Source organism: Natrix helvetica, assembly GCF_964273705.1.
Source record: "Natrix helvetica genome assembly, chromosome: Z".
Taxonomy (NCBI): Eukaryota; Metazoa; Chordata; class Lepidosauria; order Squamata; family Natricidae; genus Natrix; species Natrix helvetica.
Genome location: NC_138554.1, coordinates 2523455 through 2539750, shown reverse-complemented (window position 1 = coordinate 2539750; position 16296 = coordinate 2523455). Strand labels below are relative to the sequence as shown.

At 46.7% G+C, this 16296-nt stretch overlaps 1 protein-coding gene across 1 annotated transcript; it reads right to left on the bottom strand.

The window, feature by feature from the left end:
• LOC309381831 (uncharacterized protein) lies at positions 1-2196 on the bottom strand (the record flags this gene model as incomplete). Its single annotated transcript, XM_081933116.1, has 2 exons — positions 1-57; positions 489-2196. One exon carries the CDS (start codon positions 2194-2196, stop codon positions 817-819), a length of 1380 nt encoding a protein of 459 aa, XP_081789242.1. The 3' UTR covers positions 1-57; positions 489-816.
• Between the last annotated feature and the right edge of the window lie 14100 nt (positions 2197-16296).

Sequence of the window (16296 nt, the reverse complement as noted above, 5' to 3'; positions counted from 1 at the left end):
TTTAAGATGGTGGACGTCAACTCCCAGAATTCCCCAGACAATATGGCTGTTAGCAACCTTGGTAAAATGGGTAGACTTCAATTCCCAGAATTCCCCAGACAATATGGCTGTTAGCAACCTTGGTAAAATGGATAGACTTCAATTCCCAGAATTCCCCAGACAGCATGGAAGTCAGCAATGTTGTTAAGATGGTGGACTTCAACTCCCAGAATTCCCCAGACAATATGGCTGTTAGCAACCTTGGTAAAATGGGTGCACTTCAACTCCCAGAATTCCCCAGCCAGCATGGAAGTCAGCAATGTTGGTAACTTTTAAGATGGTGGACTTCAATTCCCAGAATTCCTCAGCCAGTTGGAGGTTAGCAACCTTGGTAAGATGGGTGGACTTCAACTCCCAGAATTCCTCAGCCAGTATGGAGGTTCGCAACCTTGGTAAGATGGGTGGACTTCAACTCCCAGAATTCCCCAGACAATATGGCTGTTAGCAACCTCAGCTACTTTCAAACATGTGGACTTCAATTCCCAGAATTCCCTAGCCAGCATGGCTGGCTGGGGAATTCTGGGAGTTGAAGTCCATCCATCTTACAGTGGCCAAAACTGAGAATCACTAAGCTATGGATTTTCTACCCTAGATTTCTGAACTGTTCACACCAAAATCAATTTCAAGAATACAGTCGAACGGCGGCCCACAACTCTTGGTTCAGTTTTGGGGTGAAACCTGACCCCGCCCTGGGCACAAAGTCTCAATTCAGGCCTGGTCTCCCCCACAATTCTCGCCGCACCACCACCGCCGGCCTCCTTCCGCTCTTCCCGCTCCTCATATCCTCCCCGCCATGTACATGCAGAGCGCGTCCCGGACCTTCTCTGACCGTGTGGCGGGTTTAATGCGCGTATCGGGGCGCTGCAGGGGCTGTTCGAAGGTGGCGGCCAGCTGCCTGGCCTCCGCCTCCCACTTGTCCTCGTAGGCCTCCCCTTTCTCCTCACAGATGTTATGCAGGACGCAACAGGCCGAGATGAGGCGGGGAAGGTTCTCCACCGCGCAATCGTTGCGTCCCGTCAGGCAGCGCCACCGGCCCTTCAGGCGGCTGAAGGCTTCTTCCAAGGGTTCCTGGCACCGGCGCAACGTGGCGTTGAAGGCCTCCTTGGTCTCATCCAGACCGTCGGTGTAGGGCACCATCAACCACGGAAGGAGAGGGTAGGCCGGCCCTCCTAGGATGACCCTAGGGATGGATACGCCATCGATCTCCACCGCACCGGGAGCGAAGAGGGTCCCTTCCTGACCTTTGGTGAACAAGGTGGACTTGTTGAAGATTTTGGCTTCGTGCGTCTTTCCGGGCCATCCCGCGCTGAGATGGGTGAACTTCCCTTGGTGGTCCACCAAAGCTTGCAAGGCCATGGAGTAGTAGCCCTTGGTGTTGACGTACTCCGACGCTTGGTGAGGAGGACACAGGATGGGCATGTGGCTGGTGCCCACCAAGCCGGCGCAGTTGGGGAACCCCCTCGCCTCGAAACCGCGGACGATCTCCGCCAGGTTGCTCCCCACGTTGACCGTGGAGCGCATAAGCACCCTCTGAATGGCCCGGCAGACTTCCAGCACCACCGATCCGGCAGTGGACCTGCCGACGCCGAATTGGTTGCCGACGTCGCGGTAGCAGACGGAGGTGGCCAGCTTCCAGAGGGCGATGGCCACCCGCTTCTCCACGCTCAGCGGGATCCGCATGCGCGTCTTCTGGCGCTGCAACGCCGGAGACAGCCGGGCGCAAAGGTCCAAGAAGGTGGCCTTGCACATTCGGAAATTCTGCAACCACTCGCTATCGTCCCAGGTCTCCAGGACTGTCCGGTCCCACCACTCGGTGCTACGCGGGCGAGCCCAGAAGCGTCTCTCCACCGAACGCAGGCGTCCGCCGCGCCGGTAACCGGCACTGCAGGTCTGTCTGGCCAGGAAGACCTCTTCCTCTTCGGCATCCTCTTCTTCCTCGCCTTCCTCCTCCTCCTCCTCTTCCTTCTCCTCCCCCAGCTCGTCTTCTCCCTCCTCCTCTCCTCCTCCTCCTCGCTGCCGTAGGGAGCGCAGGAAGGCCCACCGACGGCGAGAGGCCGCGGCCGAAGAGGCTTCCCCACGGGCCCGTAAGTACTCCATCATCAGCGTGCCAGATTGCACAACGTACCACAGAGTGGCATCCCTCTGGGCAGCATCCATGCTGAATGTCGCTGGAAGAGAAGAAGAGAAATAAGGCTTTTTAAAAATGGCTGCATCCCTTTCTCCTTGCAGGCTCCTCTGGCTGGCTGGGGAATTCTGGGAGTTGAAGTCCACAAGTCTTAAAGTTCCCAAGTTTGGACACCCCTGACATAAACCATTAAAGCATTGTCTTAGAAGTCTTTTCTTTTCTTTCTTTTTTCTTTCCTTCTTTCTCTCTTTCTCCCTCCCCCCTTTCTCTCCTGTATTCTCTCCTTCCTTTTTTCCTCTTTCCTTTCTCTCTTTCTTTCTCTCCTTCCTTTTCTTTTTTCTTTCTTTCTCTTTCTTCCTCCCCCTTTCTCTCCTGTATTCTCCTTCCTTTCTCTTTCTTTCTCCCTCTCCCTTTCTCTCCTATCTTCTCTCCTTCCTTTTCTTTCTTTCTTTCTTTCTTTCTTTCTTTCTTTCTTTCTTTCTTTCTTTCTTTCTTTCTTTCTCTTTCTTTCTTCCTCTCCCTTCCTCTCCTATCTTCTCTCCTTCCTTTTCTCTTTCTTCTTTCTTTTTCTCTTTCTCCCTCCCCCTTTCTCTCCTGTATTCTCTCCTTCCTTTTCTTTTTCTTTCCTTTCTCTTTCTTTCTCCCTCTCCCTTTCTCTCTTCTCTCCTTCCTTCTTTCTTTCTTTTTCTTTCTTTCTTTCTGCCTCCCCTTTCTCTACTGTATTCTCTCCTTCCTTTTCTTTTTCTCTTTCTTTCTCCCTCTCCCTTTCTATCCTATCCTCTCTCCTTCCTTTTCTTTCTTTCTTTCTCCTTGTCTTTCTCTCCTATCTTCTCTCCTGCCTTTTCTTTCTTTCTTCCTCTCTTTTTCTCCTATTTTCTCTCCTTCCTTTTCTTTCTTTCTTTCTCACTCCCCCTTTCTCTCCTATCTATCTTCCTTCCTTCCTTCCCTACCTAACCTTAACCCTGCCCCACACCCACCCATCCATCTATCATGCTTATCCCCTTCTCCATCCCACCACACTGCCAACATCTGGTAACATTTATTTTGCTTTCAACAACCTGGAATGAAGTTTTTGAGGCCTACAGCTTGGCGGGGGGGAGAGAGCAGCCCCAAGAATAGTTAAGAAGAGTCTCAGAGGTCATCTAGCCCAACCCCATCCCCAGGCAGTAATCATTACAGCCCCCTGCAGCAGCCCTATCCAGGATCTTATCCAACTGACTTCTACGCAGGACCAGGCCACCCAACTTCGTGTTGACTCTCCTTGACCCCAGGATCACCAATGACCGTCCTTCCTCGCGGGGTTGTTGTAGGATGCCCCGATTAGAATAGAATAGAATACAATACAATAAGGAATGGAATGGAATTCAGAACTAGAATAGAATGGAATATATGGAATGGAATAGAATTCAGAACTAGAATGGAATGGAATGGAATAGAATAGGAATAGAATAGGAATGGAATGGAATTCAGAACTAGAATAGAATACAATACAAATTGTATTGTATTCTATTCTAGTTCTGAATTCCATTCCATTCCTTGTATTGTATTGTATTACAATAAGGAATGGAATGGAATTCAGAACTAGAATAGAATGGAATATATGGAATGGAATAGAATTCAGAACTAGAATGGAATGGAATGGAATAGAATAGAATAGGAATTTATAACTAGAATGGAATGGAATAGAATAGGAATGGAATAGAATTCAGAACTAGAATAGAATACAATACAATAAGATAAGGAATGGATTGGAATTCAGAACTAGAATGGAATGGAATGGAATAGAATAGGAATGGAATTCAGAACTAGAATAGAATAGACTATATGGAATGGAATTCAGAACTAGAATGGAATGGAATAAGAAGAATAGAACAGAACAGAAGAGAATAATAACTTTATTGTCACTTAGAATGTATTCCAATCGGCATACGTTAAAGTGAAATTGTCATTTGTGGCATGCAGCTCTCAAAGGGGTCACCGCCTCCAATATATAACTACCTACTGCAACAGAATAAATACATACAAAATTATGCATATAATACAGAATTGTGCATATCATTTGAGATTGCAAAGCCATGCAATTCCTCCTCCCATCGGGCTTCTACCCGGTTCACACAACCCCCTTCTTCTACTTCCGCCATCTCTCCTTTGCCATTTTTTCCCCCATCCCTCTTTTTATTTTTTATTTTTTGCAAGGGTTGCAAACATAGGCCAGCATTGAAACAAACCTTCGGGGGTTGCCACCACCGAATAGATCGATGTTCCAGGACCCGGGAGAAAAAGGAGGGAAGAGAAGAAGAAAGTCGAAAGGAAGCTGGGGGAGAAAGAGAGGAAAAAATCGGGTTTATTTTGCACAGAGATAAAATAGCAAAAGCAAAGGAGTTCAGCTTGGCAATTCAAGGGTTAACCCGACCCGGGAAAGGGAGGGGTCGGAAAAGCTGGAGCGAGGAGGAAAGACTCCGCCCACTTCTCCTAAGCAACGGGCCTGGCCCCGCCCACGCTTCCAACCTCGCCTTTTGTTCTCTGAACGGGCCCCGAGCGAGGAAAGAACGGGATATGCAAATGAACAGCGACGCCATTGGCTGAGCGGCCTCCCCCGCCTCCTTTCCAACGGCGGGGGAGCGAACGGTGGGGAAACAGGGCGCCAGTCGCGGTTCCATGGTGTAATGGTGAGCACTCTGGACTCTGAATCCAGCGATCCGAGTTCGAGTCTCGGTGGGACCTGGTTATTATTATTATTACCTGCGACCCAAATTCATTTATTTAATCTGGCCAAATTCTCCTTCCAATATCGTTTTATGGCAAGGGCGTGGTTTAAATTACGCAACCACAAAAGCAATCATTTGCAAAACCCGCAAACCGCATGAAAAGATTTAATGCTGAATTAAATCTTGATAAGCTGCCTATGGATATTCAGAAGATGCAGACATTAAGAGGGCTCTCTGCAAAATTCAATCTTAATTGGTACTTTTAAGTTGCTTTTTTTTTTTTTACAAGCAATAGCAGTGTTTTTCAACCTTGACAATTTTAAGATGGTTGGGCTTCAACTCCCAGAATTCCCTAGGCAGCCATGTTGGCTGAGGAATTCTGGGAATTAAAGTCCATCCATCTTCAATTTGCCATGGTAGAAAAAACAAGGTTTACAACAGCGTTTTTCAACCTTAAGATGGTTGGACTTCAACTCCCAGAATTCCTCAGACAATATGGCTGTCAGCAACCTTGGTAACTTTAAGATGAGGGGACTTCAACTCCCAGAATTCCTCAGACAATAATGGCTGTTAGCAACCTTGGTAACTTTAAGATGGGGGGACTTCAACTCCCAGAATTCCTCAGACAATATGGCTGTTAGCAACCTTGGTAACTTTAAGATGGGTGAACAACTCCCAGAATTCCGTAGGCAGCCATGTTGGCTGAGGAATTCTGGGAGTTGAAGTTCAACTGTCTTAAAGTTACAAGGGTGAAAAAACAACTGTTTACGGTGTTTTTATAGTTTTTAATACGGTATTCTAAAATTCCCACAGAAAGTCGGGTTTCTGGAGCAATGCCCAGACACCCGCCCACTTATTTTGCCCAGATGCTGCCTTTCTTTCCCAACGGATGTGTCATGCATTTTTTCTCCCCTCAGGAAAGGTGGCCACCAGGAGATCACAGCATGCTTCACGCGCCACCCGGCGATGAGCGGGTGGCCTGCTCACCAGAGCAGGTGGACCTGGAGGAAATTCCAGGTGGAGACGGGAATGTTTTCACATAGCAACCGGTGTGAGTCTCTCAGCTTCAAAGGCGGAGAAATTAGCATTTTCTCAGGCTGGATCCGATGGGATCCCAGCCATTTGCCCCTGAGCGGGATCCACCATCTCTCTGAAAGTCTCATATATATATATATTTGCGTTTTATATTTACAACTCTCGTTTGAAGTTACAACAACACTGAAAAAAAATGACTTTCAACTAGTCCTCGCGCTTACGACCAGGGTCACGGGATGAAAATTCTGGTGCTTGGCCACTGGCATGTATTTACGATGGTCCTGGATTATAGGATCACCTTTTGAGAACCTCTCCCAGGTGGCTTCGGACGAGTAAAAGTCAAAGGGGAAAAGCTGGCTTCGGTTAAGGACTGTGCGATTCACTTAACAACCGTGGCAAAAAAAGAGAGGTGTGATTCATTTAATAAGCCTCTTGTTTAGCAATGGGAAGTCTGGATGAATCCTGGAAATGGGCGGGCCGGCAAATAAATAGGACCCTCCCCCTAATCCTTAGTTCAGCTTTTCAGATGTCTTAGGGCTGCAGGTTCGAGAATTCCCATCCAGGATGTCCAACCGGCCAGCCACAGATCTGGAGGCCATGAAATTTAGGAAGGCCACCCTAGATTCCTTCTGTATCTCAAATCTAACCTAGCCTTTCCAAGAGGATGACGCAAACTCCTTGTCCCAACAAAAAACCCCTTTCATTAATTTGCTTTGAATTCTCATTCACATCCTGCAAAGTCTTTCCAGGGAGGATTTACAGTCACAGACCTTCTCTGGCTTGGAGAGCTGCCAGGGTGATATCTGTCAAACTTGGCCAGGTGTCTCAGAGAGTCCCGAACCAATGAAGCGAACTCCTGCAAACTCCACTCCCCTGGCGCTCCCTCTTTTATTCCCTCTGGGAGGGGCCGTTCACCGTCCACCGGTGGCCTTCCTCCCAAGTCGACCCCTGTTCTTTAGCTGCTCCCTTCGTCTGGCCACTCTGCCCATGCGCACACTGGGAACAGGCTCCAGCTGTTCTTCTGCCTCACTGATGTCTGACTCCGAAGGCAGCTGATAACTGTCGGACGGCCCTGGCCCCCTCTCTGCCTCTGACGCAGAGCCCTCATCCGAGCCTTTCCAAGACTCCAGGACTGGCCCATCTTCCTCCCCAACCACCTCACTGTCCGAATCTGCTGCCATCTCCACTGGCAGCAGACACTAAGCTAAAATAAAACAGTCCCAAGTTACTGGAAAAAAAATGGAAGAACTTCAAGCTGTGAATGTTGTTTTTTCCCCACTCCTCATAATTAGAATATCTAGCATTTTATCACTGAGACCGTTCCAAAAATCTGATTTCCTTGGGCAAAAACACAACAGTTAAACTTTTTAAAGGGGATCCCCAAAACCCCCAAAACCACCCCTTCTTATGATCTCTAGCCACCTCTGCCCCAACCATAAAAACCATTCTTTGGACCCTAGGCTCCCAGAGTTGGAAAATACTCCCAGAGGTCATCTGTCCCACCCCTGTTCCGTTTAGGGTCTGCTGATAGGGTCTGGTTTGGTTTCTGTTTCAAGGCATCCACTGAAGGAGAATTAGTTTCACTAACCCCTTTTGGAGTCGACAAGCTTGAATTATTATTTTTTTTCCCAAAAGAATTCAAAGGAATTCTGGATAACCGCGAGGATATTCAATGCATTATACGGAGTTTTCTCAAAAGCTTAGATAACCACCGCTTTCCTAGATAAAGGATAGAAATTAAGATAGACGGATTAAATTAAGATTGGCTGTACAGACAAAGCCACTAAGCTCACCTAAGTGTTTTAAATTCCTTCTGGGTTTTACTTTTTATATTTCATACAATTTATTGACACTTTCCTTATAGGGAATCCTCGACTTATAACTACGGACAGTTAGTGACCGTTCGAAGTTACAGCAGCCCTGAAAAAAGCCATTTAGGACCAGTCCTCACACCTACAACATCTCCACGGGACGAAAATTCAGATGCTTGTCAACTGGTTCGTATTTACAACGGCCGCACTGGTTACGCGATCCCCTTCTGACGAGCAAAGTCCACTTCAGATTCGCTTCACAACCGCGGGATTAAATGAACAATGGTGGCAATTCACTTAAGAAAGGTCATAAAGCAGGGCAAAATTCACTTAACAACGGCTTCATCGAGCAACAGAAATTCGGGGCTCAGTTGTGGTCATAAATCAAGGACTAGTTGTATAGTTGAAATCCGTGCTGGCCAACCTTTGCCGCTTTAAGACTTGTGGACTTCAACTCCCAGAATTCCCCAGCCACCCATATAGTGTGTCACTTTCTTAATAGATGGTGGGTATGCAGGAAGCGTAATATATCTTGGCTTCAGCAAAGTGGGGAATTCTGGGAGTTGAAGTCCACAATTTCTAAATCAGGGGTCACCAATCTCGGCCACTTTAAGACGCGTGGACTTCAACTCCCAGAATTCCCCAGCCAACATGGAGGTTAGCAACCGTGGTAACTTTAAGATGGCGGACTTCAACTCCCAGAATTCCTCAGACAATATGGCTGTTGGCAGCCTTGGTAACTTTAAGATGGTGGACTTCAACTCCCAGAATTCCCCAGCCAACATGGAGGTTAGCAACCGTGGTAACTTTAAGATGGTGGACTTCAACTCCCAGAATTCAACTCCCAGAATTCCTCAGACAATATGGCTGTTGGCAGCCTTGGTAACTTTAAGATGGTGGACTTCAACTCCCAGAATTCCTCAGCCAGCTATATAGGGTAACTTTCTTAATAGACGGTGGGTATGCAGTAAACATAATATATCTTGGCTTCAGCAAAGTGGGAGGCGGGAAGAGCTGGCTGGGGAATTCTGGGAGTTGAAGTCCACCCGTCTTCAAAGTGGCCAAGGTCGAGAGAGAAAAATACCCCGTGAGACGCATTATACCAGGGGTGTCCAAACTTGGGAACTTTAAGACTTGTGGACTTCAACTCCCAGAATTCCCCAGCCAGCATGGCTGGCTGGGGAATTCTGGGAGTTGAAGTCCACAAGTCTTAAAGTTCCCAAGTTTGGACACCCCTGCATTATACAATCCCAACATTTCTTTCTTTGGGCCAATGCAGTTTTGCTGCAACCCAGCTGGTGTCACAACCGGCCACAGCGCACCGTAAAACGGTGGGACAATTGCACAAGCTGTGTTGTCACAAGGACCGCTTTTGACAAGGGAGCGTAGGATGACTTCCGGTCTTGCAATCCATTCCCATCAGGAATTCATCTATTATCACCACCTCTGCAGTCCTGGGCTGCTGTTTTCTTTTTTTTAAAACATTCCAGGGTGGGAGGAGCCTCCCACACGAAGTCTTTCTTAACAGTCCTCGGCTTACGACCGTGTGAAGAGACATCGGTGCTGGGGAAAAAGGGACTTATACGATTGGTTCTCACACGTACAACTCACAATTAAACGGGAAAAGTAAAGTTCCCCTTTGCGCCTACGTGCTCGTCGTTCCCAACTCCAGGGGGCGGTGCTCATCTCCGTTTCAAAGCCGAAGAGCCAGCGCTGTCCGAAGATGTCTCCGTGGTCATGTGACCGGCAGGACTCAACGCCTTCGAAGGCGCACGGAACGCTGTTCCCTTCCCACCAAAGGTGCTTCCTGTTTTTCTACTTGCATTTTTTAACGTGCTTTCGAACTGCTAGTTTGGCAGAAGCTGGGACGAGTCACGGGAGCTCCCTCCATTACGCGGTATGCTAGGGATTCGAACTGCCGAACGGCTGATCTTTCTGATCGACAAGCTTAGCCACTAAGGACGTAATCGGGATTCAGTTGTGTGTGGCAACTGAACTCACAACGGTGGCTGTGATCACCTTCCCAGCCAACTCCCCACAATGGGGGAATTGCTTAAGGACAGTGCGATCCGCTTAGCGACTGCAGCGGTCCACTTAACGACCATAGCAAACGGGGGTCATGAACGGGGCAGGACTCACTTCACAATTGCCTCGCTTAGCAACCGAAATTCTGCCTTCCCAGCCAGCCAAACGAAGTCAGCGGAGGAATCCGGATTCCCAAATGTGCTTATTTGCCTCTAGCCAAAACGGCCATTAAGATTGTGGTCCGTCGGAAGTCGAGGACTTCCTGTATAGAATGTCCTTCCAACAAAGTGCAGTCCCGCTTGGTGGGACATTAAAAAAAAAACCCTGACACTTAACAACCATGGGAAAAAGGTCGTGAAATCAGGCGTGATTCTTTTAAATGCTTTGCTTAGCACTGAAAACTTTCCTGCCCTGTCGTCGTAAGTTTGAATAGCCGCTAAAACGAACGGTCGTATGCCAAGGACTACCAAGGAGGAATGTTCTTCGCCATCATGGCCACGCTTTGAAAACAATCTGTAGAAATTTGATTCAAATCCGTGGCGAAAAAAAGGAGTCAATAATACGGCTGCATCTCATTCGCTTCTCGTCCCAGAAGCTTCAGGAGAACTGAAGAAGCTTTCAGGGATGAGAAGCGAAACTTCTTCAAAAAAAAGAAGTTTGAAAACTTCTTGGAAAAAGAAATTGTCCTTTGGGACAACCACACCCTGGAGGACTGAGAATCACCATAGACATCCATCCCTGGAGGTTTTTAAGAAGAGATTGCACCATTTGTCTGAAATAATATAGGGGGTTGGGCTACAAGACCTCTAGGGTCCCTTCCAGCTGTGTTCGGATGGAGATTGGCACAAGGTGTTCCCATTTTAATCCCAGGTTTTTGTTTTGGAGAAGGTCCCAGGTGCCAGGTCATGCCCCAGGCAGGCACAGAAGGAAGACGTGACTGCCCATAACTATCCAAACACCCATCCTTTGAAGTCACTGGTCAATTTGGAGATCTTCCTGAGATAAACGATGCCAGCCATTCTGAGCAACTACCAAATGGAAGAGAACTGAGTCACCCTGGCGAGAATGTAACTGTGTCTTCACCACCATTTCCTGTCCTGGGTATGTAATGTAATCAGAATAGAGCTGGAAGGGACCTTGGAGGTCTTCTAGTCCAGCCCCTTGCTCAAGCAGGAGATCCTAAGGCCATTTTAGAATCAGGATAGAGCTGGAAGGGACCTTGGAGGTCTTCTAGTCCAGCCCCTTGCTCAAGCAGGAGATCCTAAGCCCTATTTTAGATTCAGAATAGAGCTGGAAGGGACCTTGGAGGTCTTCTAGTCCAGCCCCTTGCTCAAGCAGGAGATCCTAAGGCCATTTTAGAATCAGGATAGAGCTGGAAGGGACCTTGGAGGTCTTCTAGTCCAGCCCCTTGCTCAAGCAGGAGATCCTAAGCCCTATTTTAGATTCAGAATAGAGCTGGAAGGGACCTTGGAGGTCTTCTAGTCCAGCCCCTTGCTCAAGCAGGAGATCCTAAGGCCATTTTAGAATCAGGATAGAGCTGGAAGGGACCTTGGAGGTCTTCTAGTCCAGCCCCTTGCTCAAGCAGGAGATCCTAAGCCCTATTTTAGAATTGGAATAGAGCTGGAAGGGACCTTGGAGGTCTTCTAGTCCAGCCCCTTGCTCAAGCAGGAGATCCTAAGCCCTATTTTAGATTCAGAATAGAGCTGGAAGGGACCTTGGAGGTCTTCTAGTCCAGCCCCTTGCTCAAGCAGGAGATCCTAAGGCCATTTTAGAATCGGAATAGAGCTGGAAGGGACCTTGGAGGTCTTCTAGTCCAGCCCCCTCGCCCCTCAAGTAGGAGACAAGGAGGGAGGGAGGGAAGGGACTACTAGCATAGTGTCCAGGTTGCTATCCCAGGGACTTAAGATGACAATTTGTGACCAGAATTTCTCTCCTTTTGAACCAAGACGTTGCTATGCAAGTTATGCCCCATTTTATGAGCTTCTGGGGTTCGCTTCTCCAGCAAAACCCTGCCGTTCTTAAGTGAATCGGGCGGTCATTAAGGGAATCCAGCTTCCCCCGTTATCAGATCCCAATCCATTTTCAAACCACCCACATTTTGATCCCGCAGGGACCTCAGGGATGCCGCGGTGAAGGCTGAGCGCGAAATCTGGTGGCTCATCGTGTTTTTCGTTGCCACGGCCACTAAGCGAGGACTGCCTGCCGAAAAGGGGGAGCGGAAACCAGGGAAGCGAGAAACCCATTTCATTTCTGCTGGTGTTTTTGTTTTGGTTTGTTAGAGGAAGGAAAAGAGGTTGAAGCTGTCAGGTTGACGCTTTCCAAGCGCGGTGGACAAATACGAGACTCGTGGCATGGACCTGCCCACAAACTCCTCCTTTCCTTGATCTTATTACTCAATTAAACAAATTAAATCCAATCACAGGGCAGGCGGCAGAACAGGCTGAATGGATGTGGCATCCGTGGACAATTAAAGAAGATTATTGGTGATTTGCTGTGAACAATGAAAAAGGCAATACGTGTTTTGAGCCAGAAATGACTCCGAGAAAAACACGTACTCAACATCTTTAAAAAAACAAAACGTGTACATTTTCAATTAACCTGCGTGTGTGTTTTGTGAGCAGTGCAATGTCTGAGTCCATTTCTTACATAATAACATAACATACTAGCTGGATAGCCGCGCTTCGCTACGGAACTATGCGATCGGGCTTGCTAAATTAACGAGTAGTTACGATCGGGCTTGATGCATTGACAGTTGAAGCTTGAAAATTAATGTCGAAGGTGTAACTCCTTAGCATCAGAGCGTGTTAATATGAGGCAACTGGCACTTGGAACAGAGCTCTTTTCAGGTGGGGAGGGGGAGTAGAACGTCTACACTCCCAGCCCGCAGGCCGGATGAGTTACGCGCTGGCCACGCCCATATAAGGCAACTGGCAATTGGAACAGAGTACTTTTCAGGCGGGGAGGGGGAGTAGAACATCTAGCTCCTTAGCATCAGAGCGTCTTAATATAAGGCAACTGGCAGTTGGAAAAGAGTTCTTTTCAGGTGGGGAGGGGGAGTAGAATGTCTACACTCCCTGCCCGCAGACTGGATGAGTCATGCGCTGGCCACCCCCATATAAGGCAACTGGAAGTTGGAAAAGAGTTCCTTTCAGGTGGGAAGGGGGAGTGGAACGTCTAACTCCTTAGTATCAGAGCGTCTTAATATAAGGCAACTGGCAGTTGGAAAAGAGTTCTTTTCAGGTGGGGAGGGGGAGTAGAATGTCTACACTCCCTGCCCGCAGGCCGGATGAGTCATGCGCTGGCCACGCCCATATAAGGCAACTGGCAGTTGGAAAAGAGTTCCTTTCAGGTGGGGAGGGGGAGTAGAACGTCTAACTCCTTAGCATCGACGCGTGTTAATATAATAATGGAACGTGCAAACTTTTGAATGTGTACCACGCTTTACATTCACAAAGTGACATCGACAGGTTGTACCTGCCAAGACAAATAGGGGGGCAGGGGGCTATTGCAAACCCATCAAACTGTAGAAGAAGAAGAACGAAGTTTGAATGATTATGTGAACCAAAGTACAGAAAAATTGCTGCAGGCTGTGAAAATGGAGAACAGCATAAAAACAACAGAAACAAAGGGAGAATATAAGGAAATACAGTTGGATGACAGATTAAATAGATGGAAAACCAAAGCTTTGCATGGACAGCACTTGAAAAACATTGAAGGAAAATGTGAGGACAACTTGACATGGACATGGCTTAAGATGGGAACTATCAAGAAAGAAACAGAAGGTTTAATACTGGCTGCTCAAGAACAAGCACTACAAACTAATGCCATGAAAGCGAAGATACAAAAATCCACCAACAATCAATCCCAACTGCCGACTTTGCAACGACAAAGTCGAAACTTTTTTTCACGTTTAAGATGTGAATGCAGCAAAATCGCACAAACTGATTACAAAGCTAGACACGACCCGAGTTGCTAAATTAATCCACTGGTCATTATGTAAAAAAATACGATTTTTGCCTGTATCCAGAAAGTCATGGGAACATAAAGTGGGAAAAAGTTATCGAAAATAAAGGTGGATCGTCACGTGGAACACAACTTTCCAGATATCCCAGTCGTCAGGAACCAAAACGTACAATTTATGGATGTCGTTGTACCAGGAGACAACAGAGTCGAAGAAAAGAACTGGGGGAGGGGGGGAATCACAGAATATTGTGACCTGCGATCAGATGGGCAAACAAATGATTAAAACAACACAGAAACACGGAAGGAAGAACGTCAACATTTGCAAGGTTGAGGGGTGTTTTCGTTTTGACGAATGTTTCTAGTAGAGTCTGCATAACTAGAGCACAATTTTTAAAAAAACGAAACGAAAGAAAAGATAAAGCAAAGAATTAAAATAAAATAAAATAGATGTAGAATAGGACGGGACAGAAAAGAATAGAATTCAATAGAAAATATGGAAGGGAAGGGAAGAGAAGAGAAGAGAAAATACTGAATGGAATAGATAGGAATGGAGTGGAATCGAATTGAATCGATTCGAATAGAATATAATAGAATAGAATAGAAAAAAAGAAAATCCTGAATGGAATAGATAGGAATGGAATGGAATGGAGTGGAATCGAATTGAATCGATTAGAATAGAATAGAATAGAATAGAATAGAATAGAATAGAAAAAAAGAAAAGAAAATACTGGATGGAATAGATTGGAATGGAATGGAATGAAGTGGAGTGGAGTGGAATCGAATCAAATAGAATCGAATCGAATCAAATCAAATCAAATCGAATTGAATAGAAAAAAGAAAAGAAAATACTGAATGGAATAGATAGGAATGGAGTGGAATCGAATTGAATCGATTAGAATAGAATAGAATAGAATAGAATAGAATAGAATAGAATAGAAAAAAAGAAAAGAAAATACTGGATGGAATAGATTGGAATGGAATGGAATGAAGTGGAGTGGAGTGGAATCGAATCAAATAGAATCGAATCAAATCAAATCAAATCAAATCGAATCGAATAGAAAAAAGAAAAGAAAATACTGAATGGAATAGATAGGAATGGAATGGAATGGAATGGAATGAAGTGGAATAGAATAGAATAGAAAAAAAGAAAAGAAAATACTGAATGGAATAGATAGGAATGGAATGGAATGAAGTGGAGTGGAATCGAATCGAATAGAAAAAAAGAAAAGAAAATACTGAATGGAATGGAATCAAATCAAATCAAATCAATTCCTATGTTATCAAAACTGGGGAGGGGGTGTCCTAAAAGACCAGGGGGGATTTTTTTTTATCAATGCCTCCCTTACTGTGGTTAATATCATCCTGACCTCTTCCATATGCATTTTTAGGACTATTACAGTATTTTAAATTGGGGCTGGTGTTTTTATTTAACTTCATTTCTTGCTTTTTTTAGGCTGAATGTTGTACACATCACTCAGAGTCGCTTTCTCCGTGAGATGGACAGCCAGACAAACACGGCCAATAAACAAACAAACAAACAAACGAAACGGAGGCGTCGGCTGTAAAGTTGGAGAAAAAGCCCATCAACCCATCATCCAGCCGAAGCTGAATGGGCTTTGTCATCCTTTTTTCCCCCCCCACCTCCCCTAAATTTCCACCCTATCAGATTTTTTTTTTTAAGGGATGGATAAGAGCAGTTTTCGACCACAAACGGAGCTCTGATTTCCATTGCCCCCTTTTACGACCTCCCTTACCACGGTCATTGAGTTACAAACAGCAGCGGGTTTCACATTGCGTTACCGGCGGCTGGCCCTGCGCCCGCCCGCAGGCCTTCAAGAACGTGTCAAAATAGGATAGCAACCCACGCGCAACCAGTTCGGGCGAACCGGTCCGATCCGGCTGAATACCACCTCTGGTTACAAACACGGTCGTTGAGTGAATCTAACTTCCTCGTGGTCAGAAGGCGGCCGCCCCCTCAGGCTGTAACTGTCATAAAGGTGAACCAGTTGCCAAGCATCTGATTTTGGATCACGTTGACCAAAGGGGGGCTGCAATGGTCGTAAGTCTGAAAAATGGACGCAAGTCATGTTTCGACGCCGTTGTAACTTTGAATCGTCACTCAGCAAACGATTGTTAGGTTGAGGGCTATGCCTGTATTCCATTCCTCACCTATCCATCTATTTGTTTTTCCTGTAGGTTGTCTTGGATGGAGCTCTGCTCATCAACCTCTCCTTGCCTCGTGCGTTGAGGTCCTCCTGACCCACCATGGAGGCACAGGTGGTCAACCTAGTTTCCCTCTCCTGGAAGGGTTGGGCCTCTGGTGAGGAGAGGAAGGACCTCAATTATGCTCCTGGGCTAATAATTTTTGGAAGAAGGGGGAGGAAGAACTGGAGAGGAGGAGGAGGAGCATCAGAAGGAGGAGGACAACCCATCTTCTGAGTTGGCTTGGAGGCATCTGGGTGTAACTCACAAGGGGAGAAGAGCCGGTTCGAAAACAATCCACTTCTTCTCAATCCATCCTCACCCTTGAGAGGCACGTTCTTCTTCTTCTCCTCCTCCTCCTCCTCCTCCTCTTCTTCTTCTCCTCGAT